Raw genomic sequence first — 16159 nt, forward strand, 5'->3', positions numbered from 1 at the left:
AAGAAATTATCAAGGTTAAAATTAGATATAGCTTTAATACAGGAAACACAACTTAGAGTCTGGTTGAGGGATGGCTTAGGAACAAAAATTACCCTCAAATAGCTTTTGCCTCGAATAGGAAAAGGAACAAAAATGCTAGGATGGGTGATTTGATTTGTGATAGTGCAAGAAATAAAGAAGGCTAGAAGAGTACTAACCAGACCCAACCCTGCTTAGCTTCCAAGATGGAGACAAGAGATGTTTCTTAAAGGGAGGATTAATGTTGGAAATTTAACTATGGCCAATCTATATTGACCAAGAGAATTTTTTTGAATTGAATTGACTTCTTTTGTGGCTGGTTTTAACTTGACTATTTCGCCCACACTTGATGATGCCTCAAGGAGTATGGAAAAGTTAAAGGGATGTAGAAATAAGCTTCAGCAGCTTATATCTACATTAAATGTCAATGTATGGAGAATGCCTCATATGCTGCAGCACACATCCTCATGGGCAGTAATCAGTTTGACCATATCACCCCCATATTGAATACTCTTTGCTGGCTACCTGTTCAATGTTGAATACAATATAAGGTGCTTTCTTATCAATGAAGGCATAAACTGGATTGGTACAGCATTACTTCTCTACGTTCCCCCAAAGAAAGCCCAGGTCATCTAAGAAAGATTTGCTCAGTGTTCCTACTATAAGTTCCGCCCATTTGGGTGAGGTTCGTAAGAGCCATCTCCATTGTTGGACTTATACTATGGAATGAAATACCAGAAAAATTGACTCTGTGATGACTATACAATCTTCAAACGAGAATTAAAGACATGGTTGTTTAAATGTGCCTTGAACATTATATGAGCATTCCATTATGTGGCTTCGTTCTTACAATGCATACATGAGTGCTTGCTTTTATCTGAAAGTCATATCTGAGTGAGAATAGTGCATTTTTGAATCATTATGTTTGTGATATTTATATATTTTTATACAATTTTATTCTATATTTGTTTTTTACCTTAATTTTCATCCTTATGTTTTTTTTATATTTTATTATACCTTTGCTCATTATGATATCCTTGCCTTTGTTGTTTAATATATCATGAATGTTAGCTTTTGTAAACTGCCCTGATCTACCTAGAAGGACTGTATATAAATACTTGTAAAATCTTCTATCACGAAATGTCACAAAAGATAATTTACAAGGTCAGACCATGCTCCTGTGTAGGTCGAGAGACAGAGTCTAGGTACCCAGCAGGGGCAAACCTTTTGGAAATTAGTTTGACAGTCTTTTAAGAGATGAAAAAGTTAGAGAAAACATTAAAAAAAAAGATATTGAAGGGTATTTAAATCTGAATGACACGGCAGGAGATGTTGATCAAGATATCCTCTGGGACTGTTTGAAGGAGGTGGCGAGAGAGAAGTTTATTCTCTAGTCTGTAAGGAAAAAGAAAGAAAAGGAGAGAAAGTTTACTATCTGCCAAATTAAATTAAACATCTGGAAGAACAGCCTAAAATAAAAGGTTCTTGGAGAATTAGAGAAGAATTTGAGAAAATAAGGTGGGGAATTATAAGCTAATGATATGGAGTTTAAGCTCCAAAGTGTTTGTCAGGAGTTCTTAGGAAACAGCTTTAAAATGAAAAGTTAAAATTAAACAAAATAGGGTGACAGATATTAAAAATGAGAAAGATGAAACGATTTTTGGTGATGAGCATATTAGGGACAGGTTTTCCAAATGTAAGTAGTCGAGCTATTGAAGAATATTTAGATTTCCTTCTGCAATGAGGGGATAAAATGGACAGGCCGTTAACAGAACTAGAAGTATTACAGGTTCTTAAATTGCTTAAGAATGATAAATTGCCTGGGTTAGATGGAATGGTGGCGAGATTTTATAAAACTTTTAATCTGTCTCTAGTCAAGCCTTTAACAGAATTGTTTAACTCCTTAATGGCTGACACTGTCTTACTCCCTTCTATGTGACTAGCTGGGGTCTTGATTACTCAGAAGGAGGAGAGAGATAAAGCTTCATGTGGATCCCATAAACCCAATAACATTGCTTAAATCTGAGGCCAAACCTTTTGGTGAAAGTAACTTAGCAGTTGATGGGAGTGAGGGCAGAACTGATTAATCCAGATCAGATGGGATTTATTGCAGGAAGGCAGGCTCCAGATAATATCAAACAAGTCATACATCTGTTGTGGACAACGCATACCTCCCAAATTAAATCTATGCCACTGTGAATTGATGCTGAAAGAGTCTTTGATAGGATTAATTGGCGGTTTCTGATAGCAATTATACATAAAGTGGACCTTGGTGAAAACATTAAATGGGTGATATAGCGCTACACTGAACCGATGACTTGTGCAAAAAGAAATGGGAGCTACTCCAAATCATTTGAATTAGAGCAGGGCACAAGACAGGGGTGCCCATTACCCCCTCTTGTTTTTGCATTAACTATGGAGCTTCTAGCTGAAAATAATCAGGCAGAATATTAATGTGGGAGGAATTCAGATGGCCTGAGATAACTATAAAATATCCATGAGAACATAAGAAATTACCATACTGGGTCAGACCAAGGGTCCATCAAGCCCAGCATCCTGTTTCCAACAGAGGCCAAACCAGGCCACAAGAACCTGGCAATTACCCAAACACTAAATATATCCCACGCTACTGATTCTAGTAATAGCAGTGGCTATTTTCTTCTTTTTTTTTTAATTTATTTTTATTTGCATATTAAACAAATTAACAAGAATCTTTCTTGCATTAGGAAACATGAGGTTTACAGAATAAGAAATAGCATATAATAAACTTTCACTACCAATCCAAAGTTAAAGCTAACCCCATTCATATAGGAAACTTGGGGGAGAGACATTAAGAAAATGGAGCAATCCAATACAATGCATTTTCAAAAAGGAAATACTGGACCCCCTGCATTTTAATTATCAGAGATTTGTACTGTTGTTCCGGGTCTGTGAAAACATACTTTTCATTCAAATAATTTACCATACATCTGCATGGATATTTCAAGGTAAAACTACCCCCCTTCGATAACAGATCCTGTCTAAGAGCAATAAATTTCCTTCTACGCAATTGCGTACTCCTTGTGAGGTCAGGATACAACCATACTTTTTGTCCATAGAATGTAGATAGTCTCGATCGAAAAAAGAATCGCATTATAGTATCTCTTTCAGAAATAAAGGCAAAAGTTAGCAAGAGTGTTTCTCTCTTTTTTACTTCTAAATCCATAGAGCTTTGTAATATTTCGGAAATATTCAGTGGTGCTAAATCTGTAGGATTCTGTTCTTCTAGATTTTCCTGCTTACTCCTAAGATCTTTTTTTGCCCCAAGATAGTACGCCTTGGCAATAACTGGAAGACAGGTTGATGGTATTTTAAGAGTATGCGTCATATATTCTTTGAATAATTCCACTGGCGAGAGTTGATCCATCACAGGAAAGTTGAGTACTCTTAAATTCACTGCACGTGCTGTATTCTCTAAGTTTTCAATTTTTTTCAACATTTCTCCTTCTGTTTGAATTTGATGCTGTGTTGTATCTTCTCTGCTTTATTCAATCGCTCATCCATACTCAATATTTTCTTTTCCTGTTCTTTCAATTTATCAGAGATTTGTTTGTTGCCACCACAGCTTCTGTTAATGATGTCATAGAAGTCTCTAATTTCACGATTACATTCCATATGGTGTCCAAAGTAATTATAGTAGGTTTAAGAATTATGTTTTTACTGACCTTGGGCTTTGCTCCCTGGTCATGCTGGATTTTCCGGCCTAGGTCCTCAGCAGTTGGTGTGCTGGCTTCAAAGGGGACTTCAACAGCATTCCCAGCCGACCCTTGCTTTAGGTCCACCGGTTTCCCCTGCTGCTCGATTCCCTTCTCTGCACAGAGCTCCGGCTCCTTCATCGCCTTCCACTGGGCTTCTGGTTCACTTGCAGCTCCCAGGAGTTCCCCCGATATGTCCCCTGGTCTCAACAGACCAGTTCCCGGTGGTGATGGCGTTTCCGGTGCCCCGGGCCTTAGTGATATTTCGTCGACCAGGACGGGAGAGATCTGCTCCTGTCCCTGCCCGTCGGCGGTCCTCTCAATGGGCGTAGCAGGAGGTAAGCCGAAACACTCGGTAATGCTTCTTTGCGACGCTTCTGTTGTTAAGGCAACAGGCAGGCTCTTCGGCTTTGCCTTTCTCTTTGGGTGGGGCATTCTCCGTCAGCATGAAGCAAAGTTTTCACCGAGGAAACTTGAAAAAGGTAAGAGCCGAGTGTTTGCCTTGCTCTCAGTAAGCGGCCATTTTGACTCGCCCCTAATTGTCCAGCAGTGGCTATTTTCTAAGTCAACTTGATTAATAGCAGGTAATGGACTTCTCCTCCAAGAACTTATCCAATCCTTTTTTAAACACAGCTACACTAACTGCACTAACCCCATCCTCTGGCAACAAATTCCAGAGTTTAATTGTGCGTTGAGAGAAAAAGAACTTTCTCCGATTAGTTTTAAATGTGTCCCATGCTAACTTCATGGAATGCCCCCTAGTCTTTCTATTATCCGAAAGAGTAAATAACCGATTCACATCTACCCGTTCTAGTCCTCTTGTGATTTTAAACACCTCTATTTTACTCCCCCCCCCCCCCCCCCCCCCCCCCTCAGCCGTCTCTTCTCCAAGCTGAAAAGTCTTAACCTCTTCAGCCTTTCCTCATAGGGGAGCTGTTCCACCCCCTTTATCATTTTGGTCGCCCTTCTCTGTACCTTCTCCATCGCAACTATATCTTTTTTGAGATGTGGCGACCAGAATTGTACACAGTAATTAACGTGCAGTCTCGCCATGGAGTGATACAGAGGCATTATGACATTTTCCGTTTTATTAACCATTCCCTTCCTAATAATTCCTAACATTCTTTTTGCTTTTTGACTGCCGCAGCACACTGAGCCGACGATTTCAATGTATTATCCACTATGTCGCCTAGATCTTTCCTGGGTGGTAGCTCCTAATATAGAACCTAACATCGTGTAACTACAGCAAGGGTTATTTTTTCCTATATGCATCACTTTGCACTTGTCCACATTAAATTTCATCTGCCATTTGGATGCCCAATCTTCCAGTCTTGCAAGGTCCTTCTGTAATGTATCACAATCTGGTTGTGATTTAACTACTCTAAATAATTTTGTATCATCTGCAAATTTGATTACCTCACTCGTTGTATTCCTTTCCAGATCATTTATAAATATATTGAAAAGCACGGGTCTCAGTACAGATCTCTGAGGCACTCCACTGCCCACTCCCTTCCACTGAGAAAATTGACCATTCAATCCTACTCTCTGTTTCCTGTCTTTTAACCAGTTTGTAATCCATGAAAGGACATCGCCTCCTATGCCATGACATTTTACTTTTGCTGATGATGTATTATTGACAGTGTCAGAACTGCAGCTATCTTTGCCTTTACTTATTAAAGAGTTTAGGAAGATGGGGCAAAGTTAACATGGACAAAGCAGAGGCATTAAGTGTTGGTTTACTTAAGCGTAAAGTTGAACTTCTTAGGTAGAATTTTCCATTTCGCTAAGCACAGGAATACATCAGATATCTGGAAGTAAAAATTCAGGTGATTATTAAAGTTATATCAATACAGTTATCCTCCTTTAATTAAAACTATCAATGAGGATTTAAAGTTGTGGCACAATTTTCATCTCTCCTGGTTAGGAAGAATAGGTTAAAAATGAATATTCAACCTAGGCTTACTTATCTGTTTCAATCTTTGCCAATTGCAATACCAAGGAGTGCTTTCAGTCATTTGCAAACAAAGGCTTTTCAGCATATCTGGAGGAGGAGATGGCTCCCAAAGATTGTGAGATCAGTCAAGGACCTGGAAAAAAAACTAGGGGGACTGGCAGGGTTCCCCATTTTAAACATTATCTTGTGGCGCAGTTACATATTATCATAGAATGGCATCTTTAAAGAGAACTGAAGAGATGGGTACAAATAGAGTGGTGTAACTGGGGCAGACACCAGTTAAGTATCTCCCTTGTGGAGTGTGAGAGGCATAATCTTGAGTGAAATAGAGAACCCCTTTACTTAGCATAGTTTGCTATTATGGAAGGGGCAGCGAAGACAGTTGCTTCCAAATATTTCACTTCTATTGCATAGTGGATAAAAGGATTTTTCTCCTGAGTTGGAAGGAATAATGTTTAAAACAAAAAATTGAGATGGAAGGGCTAATTACTTTTAAGCAACTAATTTAGAAAAAAAGATACTCCCCTCTGCGGAAATCTAAAAGAAATATGAGATTCCGAGATCTGATGATTCGTGCCGATTAGGCATCTTTTGGGGCAGGGAGATTTCAGAGCATTAGTGGAGAGGGAGTTGGGATCTTTTGAACAGTTCTGCTATCAACAGTCACAAGCCAAGGGTCTTATTACTAAAAAAAACACTTGATGTTGAGTAAGCAACAGGATTGTAAACCAAAATATGTTAGAATGGGCAAAGGAGGGGAGACTCTTCAAGATGGCCGTTGAGTGAGACGTGCAGCAAGAGAGCTCCTGTTGAGTTTACCTTTTATTATATTTTCTTCAGACTAAATGCCTCATACTAAAAGGAAGGCCAGGATTCACCTTCTTTAGACCCAGCTCAACCCCTCATTGAGGGTTTTCTTAAGAACATAAGAACAAGAAATTGCCATGCTGGATCAGACCAAGGGTCCATCAAGCCCAGCATCCCGTTTCCAACAGAGGCCAAAATCAGGCCACAAGAACCTGGCAAGTACCCAAACACCATTAAGATCCCATGCTATTGATACAATTAATAGCAGTGGCTATTCCCTAAGTAAAATTGATTAATAGCCATTAATGGACTTCTCCTCCAAGAACTTATCCAAACCTTTTTTGAACCCAGCTACACTAACTGCACTAACCACATCCTCTGGCAATAAATTACAGAGCTTTATTGTGCGTTGAGTGAAAAAGAATTTTCTCCGATTAGTCTTAAATGTGCTACTTGCTAACTTCATGGAATGCCCCCTAGTCCTTCTATTATTCGAAAGTGTAAAAAACCGAGTCACATCTACTCGTTCAAGACCTCTCATGATTTTAAAGACCTCTATCATATCCCCCCTCAGTCGTGTCTTCTCCAAGCTGAACAGCCCTAAGCTCTTCAGCATTTCCTCATAAGGGAGCTGTTCCATCCCCTTTATCATTTTGGTTGCCCTTCGCTGTACCTTCTCCATTGCAACTATATCTTTTTGAGATGCGGCGACCAGAATTGTACACAGTATTCAAGGTGCGGTCTCACCATGGAGCGATACAGAGGCATTATGACATTTTCCGTTCTATTAACCATTCCCTTCCTAATAATTTCTTGCTGCAAATTCGGCTGATGCAACGGGAGACTTGGTTGCTGGAGGTTCAGGAAGAGAAAAGATACCGTCCCCCTTGGCCCTTGATGTTACTCTAAGCCCCAGAGCGCCGAGCAAGCCCTCCCCACCGTACCTTGTGGTTTTGATGAGCCCGACTGCTGCAGCGGTTACCCCGGAAGTGAACCGGGGAGGATTGGAGGCAGAGCGTCGGGAAGCGTCCTCAGAGGTGCTTCAGGGGACCCAAGCGGTGAGTGGAGGGACGCCTGAGAATGCTGGTTACAGCTTGGATCGAACTTCCCCACAGGCCTCATATTCTTCGGAAGTTTTTACAACGATGCAAGGTTACAGATGTGGGGGTAGGAGCAGTTGTGGGTGGAGGTGGGGCCCAGGACAATGTTTTAGGTACTGGGTTTCAAATACAGCGACCAACGGTAATGTCTTTGGAAAATATATGGACAGTGTTAATTCAATTGATTTTATCAGTAACCTCAATGTCTAAAGTCCACTCAGATTCGAAGGAAACGTTTTCTTGCCATGCGTATGGAAGCGATCCAACTGGGAGTAAGATTTTTGTTGTGCTACCCATGCAATCTTCTATTAGATTCCAAAACGTGAATTATGTGTTTTTTGAATCCAGTCAACTGAGAACATTCCTGAATACGCACACCCAAGGGTCACCCCCAACTAGCTCGGCTTAAAATATGGGAGGTCGAATAATCCGCTCGACGCCTAAGTTTCTTCTTAGTAAATTAATGTGATTTCAAACTGTATTGCTCTTATTCATAGAGCCTTCTCTCCTTAAGTTCTTTTATTTAGGTACATAAATGTTAGTTTTCTTTTTTCTTTATTGCTAAGGATTATAACGTATTTCCTATATGATGTAGCGTGATTACTTACCAAGGTAATTCTTGTGAATGTTTGAAATTTATGAAAAAAAAAGAATGGGCAAAGGAATGAGGGAAGGCTCGCTAGGTTACAGTCATAAATAATGTGAGCAGATGGTCTGCATGTGCGCTGATTAAGGAGGTTTTTTTTTTACTTTATAGGTGGTACCTGACGTCCCATAGATTAAGTAAAATAGATGTGGGGGTCTGTGGAGAAGTTGGCACCGTGCTTCATATTGGAGGGGGGGTGGTGGTATCCTATAATAAGGAAATACCGGGAGAAGTTTAGTAGGGAGAACACAAAAGGTACGACGGGACCCCAAAGAGTTTCTCTTAGGTGTGATGGGGGGTGATAGATATGGGAGAAGAGAGGGATCAGTCACCCAACGTTTAGTGGCTGCCAGATGTGAAATTGTGGCAGTGTGGAAACTGAAAAGAATCCCCTACCTTAGCTTCTTGCATGGAGAGAGAACCAGCTGTGAGGGATGAGAGAGCCGAGAGGTGGAAACAGATTTGGTTATATGTGGAAAGTTAAGGTAATACAATGAATCTTCAATGTTTTCAGAAGAGGTTTACTGTGTTGGCTAGGAAAATCCTAGCCTCATATACCCCTCTGCCTTGCGATCTGGTTAAAAAAAAATTGGGGAAGGGGAGATTAAGATTTGGGGGGGGGGGGAATAAAGCAGTAGGAATGGATATTGCTGCTGAGTTCTTGTAAGTGTCCTGGCTAAAGGTGTTTCAATTTTAAATCTGTTCACAGGAAAGGTTGTTAGGTATTATTAACTCTTGGACGTGTGTGAATCCACTACTATGTAATTAAAAAAATAAATAAATAAAGGGTTTAGACAAGTTCCTGGATGAAACATCCCAAAATCAGTATTTGCCATGTAGAGCTGGGAAAGCCACTGCTTATACCTGGTTATGAGCAGGACGGCTTGGCCTTGTTCTTTGGGATCCTGCCAGGTACTTGTGACCTGGATTGACCACTGTTGGAAACGGGGTACTGAGCTTGATAGACCTTTGGTCTGAGCCGGTATGGTAAATCTTATGTTCTAATGTTGCTTTTCCTCTATTGCGCTGTTAATTATGGCTTGTTCAATAAAGCTTCTTTGTGAGTTCTCTAACGCCATGTACTTGTTCTTCTCTTGCCTTCTGCAGTGGGAATCCATGACCCCACTGACATCAGCTGTGTTGCCATGTCATCGGACCATGAACCCTTGTCCTGTGTATGAGACAAGACGAAGAGTCGTGTTCCTCTTCTTCATCTGTGTGCATCAGGATTCCACCGAGAGATGCCAGATCCTTTACGGGAAGAACGAGGCCAGGCTCTGCTACGTCTCCAGCGAAGACCATGGTGTGACCTGGAGCCAGTTGACAGATCTTACGCAGGAGGCTATCGGAGAAGATATTGCCAACTGGGCCACGTTTGCAGTAGGGCCAGGACATGGGGTCCAGTTACAGTGCGGCAGATTGATAGTTCCGGCGTATATGTACTACATCCATCGCAGGTGCTGCGGCCCTCCCGCTCTTGTGCTTCACAAGGGTGCACTCGTTTGTCTTCTACAGCGACGACTTGGGAGAGAGCTGGCACTATGGGAGGCTCCTGGGGAATCGAAAGACTGGAGAGTGTGAGGTGGCAGAGCTGCTTTGTAATGGCAGTACCAGTGTCCTGTACTGCAGTGCCCGCACCGTGGCCCGCATGCGTGCTGAAGCACTCAGCTGGGACTTGGGGCTTACATTTGAGACGCCAAGTCTCTGCAAACAGCTGTCCGAGCCTCCTCATGGCTGCCAGGGCAGTGTGGTGAGCTTTCTATCCCCAGAAGAGTATCGGCAAGAGAGAGAAGACGAGGAAGAACGGGCCAGTTTCCCTCACAAAGACAATGTCCCACTAAGGACTGGCATTAGGAAATCTCATCTCTCTGCCCCTAGGCACACCCTATCTTGGCTCATCTTCTCCCACCCAACAAATAGAAGGAAGAGGGAAGGCCTGGGCATCTACCTGAATAAATCCCCCCTAACTCCCGATTGCTGGGACCCCCCCTGGATCATTAACAAGGGGCCAAGCGGCTACTCAGACCTGGCAGCCTGCGAGGGCTCCCTGGCCTTCGGCTGTCTGTTTGAGTGTGGAAGTGTGGAAAGCTGGGAGGAGATAGCGTTTCAGAAGGTCTCGCTGGAAATGCTGCTGAGGAATGGGATGAGCTGTGCCTCGCACCACTGCCCTGCACCTTAGGAGCAGAACATGACAGCAGGGGCAGCAGAATGGCCACGCCTCCGTCTCCGCCCCCCAACTGTCATTCTTCATGGAAATCATATACTAATTTCAAAATCACATTAAACACTGTACAAGGATAACTCCCCCACCTCCCCATCTATCCATTCCTTCCCTCTGACCCCCCACCTCACCTCACATCCCCTCAATCTGCTCACTCTTTCACTCCCTCCCTGCCACAATCTCCTCACTCACCTGTTTACTCCCATGACCCACTCCTTCCCCCCCCCAAATCCCATCACTCACTACCTTCAGTCTCTCCCCCCCCCCAATCCACTCCCTCCCCCGACAGTTCCCTCATTCACCATCTTCACTCTCACCCCCTGATTCACCTTCACTCCCCACTGGAAGAGAGGCCTCTTTAACACATGAATACCAAAGCTTCCATGTGGAGAAAACATCTCTCAAGATTGTAGAAACACTTACACAGGTGCAGTAGTGACTCGGATCTTTAAAGAAATTTCAACCAATCAGAACTTACACTGTACATTTCTGTTCCCTGTACGTACCCGGATCAATCCAGACAGCAGGTTGTGTCCCCTGTCCAGCAGATGGAACCAGAGAGAAAAATAACTGAAAGGCATACCATATATGGGCATAGCTCACACTGCGCTCCTGGTTCCTTGTACGTACCCGGATCAGTCCAGACTGCGGGTTGTGTCCCCTGTCCAGCAGATGGAACCAGAGAGAAAAATAACTGAAAGGCATACCATATATGGGCATAGCTCACCCTGCGCTCCTGGTTCCCTGTACGTACCCGGATCAGTCCAGACAGCGGGTTGTGTCCCCTGTCCAGCAGATGGAACCAGAGAGAAAAATAACTGAAAGGCATACCATATATGGGCATAGCTCACCCTGCGCTCCTGGTTCCCTGTACGTACCCGGATCAGTCCAGACTGCGGGTTGTGTCCCCTGTCCAGCAGATGGAACCAGAGAGAAAAATAACTGAAAGGCATACCATATATGGGCATAGCTCACCCTGCGCTCCTGGTTCCCTGTACGTACCCGAATCAGTCCAGACAGCAGGTTGTGTCCCCTGTCCAGCAGATGGAACCAGAGAGAAAAATAACTGAAAGGCATACCATATATGGGCATAGCTCACACTGCGCTCCTGGTTCCTTGTACGTACCCGGATCAGTCCAGACTGCGGGTTGTGTCCCCTGTCCAGCAGATGGAACCAGAGAGAAAAATAACTGAAAGGCATACCATATATGGGCATAGCTCACCCTGCGCTCCTGGTTCCCTGTACGTACCCGGATCAGTCCAGACAGCGGGTTGTGTCCCCTGTCCAGCAGATGGAACCAAGGAGAAAAATAACTGAAAGGCATACCATATATGGGCATAGCTCACCCTGCGCTCCTGGTTCCCTGTACGTACCCGAATCAGTCCAGACAGCAGGTTGTGTCCCCTGTCCAGCAGATGAAACCAGAGAGAAAAATAACTGAAAGGCATACCATATATGGGCATAGCTCACACTGCGCTCCTGGTTCCTTGTACGTACCCGGATCAGTCCAGACAGCGGGTTGTGTCCCCTGTCCAGCAGATGGAACCAGAGAGAAAAATAACTGAAAGGCATACCATATGGGCATAGCTCACCCTGCGCTCCTGGTTCCCTGTACGTACCCAGATCAGTCCAGACAGCAGGTTGTGTCCCCTGTCCAGCAGATGGAACCAGAGAGAAAAATAACTGAAAGGCATACCATATATGGGCATAGCTCACCCTGCGCTCCTGGTTCCCTGTACGTACCCGAATCAGTCCAGACAGCAGGTTGTGTCCCCTGTCCAGCAGATGAAACCAGAGAGAAAAATAACTGAAAGGCATACCATATATGGGCATAGCTCACACTGCGCTCCTGGTTCCTTGTACGTACCCGGATCAGTCCAGACAGCGGGTTGTGTCCCCTGTCCAGCAGATGGAACCAGAGAGAAAAATAACTGAAAGGCATACCATATATGGGCATAGCTCACCCTGCGCTCCTGGTTCCCTGTACGTACCCAGATCAGTCCAGACAGCAGGTTGTGTCCCCTGTCCAGCAGATGGAACCAGAGAGAAAAATAACTGAAAGGCATTCCATATATGGGCATAGCTCACCCTGCGCTCCTGGTTCCTTGTACGTGCCCGGATCAGTCCAGACTGCGGGTTGTGTCCCCTGTCCAGCAGATGGAACCAGAGAGAAAAATAACTGAAAGGCATTCCATATATGGGCATAGCTCACCCTGCGCTCCTCAGTATTTCTCTGGTTCCAGCAGATGCAGTCAGACGAACTTGCAGTTCCTCTCCTCAGATATTTCAGTGTTTTCTTCTCCTACATCGGGTCAAGCAAGTATTAAAATATTTAAAAAAAAAAAAAAAGCTGGAACAGAGTTTTTAAATTGACAGGAGACAGTTCTGTCTCCTAGCTCTTAAGGAGTCCTAGGGGGGATTTCCCCTTGATTATTCAGCCTAGGACTCCAATTCCCAGTAGCCATAACAATTTCCCTGCACAGGGGTGATACTGGTGGTCCAGTCACTCCCCCTTACTGTTTTGGTCTCCCCTGAGATGTTCTTACCTCAGGTCCCCTTGCAGAAACGTTGCCATTCCTCTGTTGTGGTGAAAGTTCAACAAAGTTTAAAAACAAAACAAAGGGGATTAAAGGAGACAGTATTTCTGCTTGTTGTAATCTGAAGCAGAGGGAAAAAGTCTATTTATGCGGCTGTTACACCCGACCGGCAGGGATTTAAGCGCCTCACAGCTGTTTTGCCAGCTCCTGCGCTTCACTATTTTTTTGCTCAGCTCAGCTGATTTCTTGTCACCTGATGCAGAGGTCACCTCTCTGCCTTGCCTGCGGGGAGCCTGCTTCGCGGCTCTCCTGCGAAGGGCTGTGCTCTGTCTGCTTACCTGGAGGGGAAGGACCCTCCGGGACTGCTTCTAAGTCGACGACCCGGGGTCGGGTCACTAAGCGTGCGTCCGGGCCGGCCCACCCTCAGAAAATTGCAGGAACGGCGGCCATTTTGTGCCCGGACCTCGAACCAGTTTCAGAGCCTCAGGGGGGAGGGGAGCCCAATTTATTACACTCTTCACCTGACGTAAGCCCCATGGGCCCCCCTGTTACAAATTTTGATTCTCAAGGAGCCCCTCCCCCACAGGTACCTGACAAGCCTTACCATGGTTTTTCCACAGAGTTTGTGCTTCTTCTACACAGGTCTTTTTTGGCCAGCTTGGAGGCACAGGAGGATCCCGTTCCGGGCCCTCCCCCGGCTAAGATTCCTCATTTGGTCGGTGGCCAGGGCTCTGGCCCACGGTCCGCACTGTACCCGGGAACTCAGATACTCTTCACCCTCCGCAGCCTGCTCCTTTGCCAGATTCTGATTCAGATCCGGATCTGCTGCTTGTGAATCGACCCGTAGAAGGAGATGACCCACGGGTCCTGCAGTTATTTAAATGCGAGGAGCTGGATCCACTTATTCCCTTTGTTCTGGATGAACTAGGGATTGAAGTCCCACTGGAAGATACCACCAGTGCCTCCACTTCTGCCAGTGCATCCACTTCCCGTACCGTGGATCCGGTCCTAGCTGGCTTACGGGCTACGCCTCGTGCCTTCCCGTTTCATCCTATGCTTATGCAGATCCGGCCCTCGACATGCTTAAAGTCCCCAAGGTTGATGCTTCGGTGTCCGCAGTCACCAAACGCACTACCATCCCAGTGGTGGGGTTGACGGTTTTAAAAGATCTTCAAGACCACAAGTTGCAGCTATACCTCAAGCGAATATTCGAGGTGCTGTCCTTAGGGGTCCGCGTGACAGTGTGTAGCAGTCATAGAAACATAAGGCTGCACTTACCCATTGGCTATCAAACCCAACACTTAACCTTATGGAGGGAAAAGGGTATCACCACTATAGGCCACTTGCTCACTCAAGGCAATCTCCTCCCCCTGGATCGGTTGTTTGATTTATTTCATCTTGACCACCAGGACTTCTTGGCATATGCGCAAGTCTCACATTTTGTTCGCTGTATTCAATGCTCCAATTCCCTAAGACCGGGAAGGTCATTGTTGGAGTCTTATATTCTCAATAGTGATGAGCTTAAGGGATCCATCTCCAAAATTTACCAATTATTTTTCCCTTCCCAGATGGAGCCTTGCAAGTATATTATCCAATGGGAAACCGACCTGGGTGGACAACTGGGAGCAAAAACCTGGGGTGAAGTCATGTCTTTAGCTCAACAGTGTTCTATATCCACTTGATTACAAGAGAACTGTTACAAAATGCTCTATAGATGGTACCTTACCTCTGCCAAACTCCATAGGTTTTATCCCCATGTACCGGACACATATTGGCGTGATTGTGGGACTCGGGGTACCTATATGCACATCTGGTGGGACTGTCCCCAACTTACACCATTTTGGGCCGCGATTTTTAAGTGGATAAGTGATATTACAGGTGTGCCGGTTGCTCCTTCTGCTGAAACAGCCTTGTTGAACATATTTCCCGAAACTATGGGCAAGCCTCACCAAAGATTTTGCACTCAATTGTTCATAGCAGCCCGCAGCCTGTTGGCATTTAAATGGAAATCGAATCAGTTGCCTAAGCTTAAGAATGTTATTGAAAAATTGCACTCATACTACAACTTAGCATCTCTAACCGCTATAAAACACCATAGACTGGCTTCCTTTCAAAAAATTTGGCAACCTTTTTCGGATTATATTACACAATTGTGATACACACACACTAGTGCTTTTCTGATACTGATGAACTGTACTCTGTGACTTAGAAGAAGAACATGTCTTGGTGAATGGGGAGGAACTGTTGCGACCATCGCTGCCTGACGTCTCCACTCCACCCACCTTACCTCTTTTGCGACTCCCTCTTTGGTTGATGGAGGTTTGGTTGCCGCGGCGTCATCTTGCTGTTCTCCTCCAGTGTCCCCGGACCGGCTAGACGCTGCCTTCCGCCATATTCTCCTGAAGCCTAAGGGCGCGCGTGGACCCGACTCAAGTACCAGCTGTGGTGCGAACCTTGGGGGCATCCCACTGAGATGACGTCATCCTCACCGGATACTTAAGGTCTTTTGTTTTGCTAGCTATTCGAGTTAGCAAAGGTTAAGGTTACCTTTATCTAGCTTCCTTCAGGTATCGCTGCGGATGGGATTTGCTCTCCACATACCTTGGTACTCTGCCTCCTCGGACTTTACCAGGGGTACCCGCTCCTTCAACATAAAGATAAATATGTCAGAATCATCCCAAATACCACTTACACATGGCGTCCCACAACGATCTTCCCTATTCTGGAAGATCCTTGTGGGATCTTCCAGGATAGGGAAGATCCTTGCCAGAATCCTCACCAACTCCAATAAAAGAGATCACATCACCCCCATCCTCCGTACCCCACACTGGCTGCCTATCAAATACAGGATCCTTTTTAAAGTTCTCACTATTATACACAAAGCGACGCACAACCCCTCTCCCCTCATATTAAGCACTCAACTGAGACCACACACTTCATCCAGACCCATCAGAAGTGCATACAAAGGCACACTATATGCCCCACCAGCGAAAACATCACTAAGGAAGCGTGCCCTATCTACAGCAGGCCCCCACCAATGGAATGCTCCTTCCCCCGGACCTATGACTAGAACCATGCCCCTTGGCTTTCAAAAAAAACCGAAAAACTTGGCTTTTCATCCAAGCTTTCCCTGACACTTAA

The 16159-nt window shown here is 44.7% G+C and overlaps 1 protein-coding gene across 1 annotated transcript in view; it reads left to right on the top strand.

The window, feature by feature from the left end:
• The window catches only part of NEU3 (neuraminidase 3), a 41074-nt gene extending 28210 nt beyond the window's left edge, over positions 1 to 12864 (top strand). The window contains 2 exon segments of the mRNA XM_029602097.1: positions 9367 to 9711; positions 9713 to 12864. Coding sequence (XP_029457957.1) covers positions 9367 to 9711; positions 9713 to 10438 — 1071 coding nt within the window. The 3' untranslated portion in view covers positions 10439 to 12864.
• The last annotated feature ends 3295 nt before the right edge of the window (positions 12865 to 16159 follow it).

This window comes from Rhinatrema bivittatum, chromosome 5 (assembly GCF_901001135.1).
Source record: "Rhinatrema bivittatum chromosome 5, aRhiBiv1.1, whole genome shotgun sequence".
Lineage (NCBI taxonomy): Eukaryota > Metazoa > Chordata > Amphibia > Gymnophiona > Rhinatrematidae > Rhinatrema > Rhinatrema bivittatum.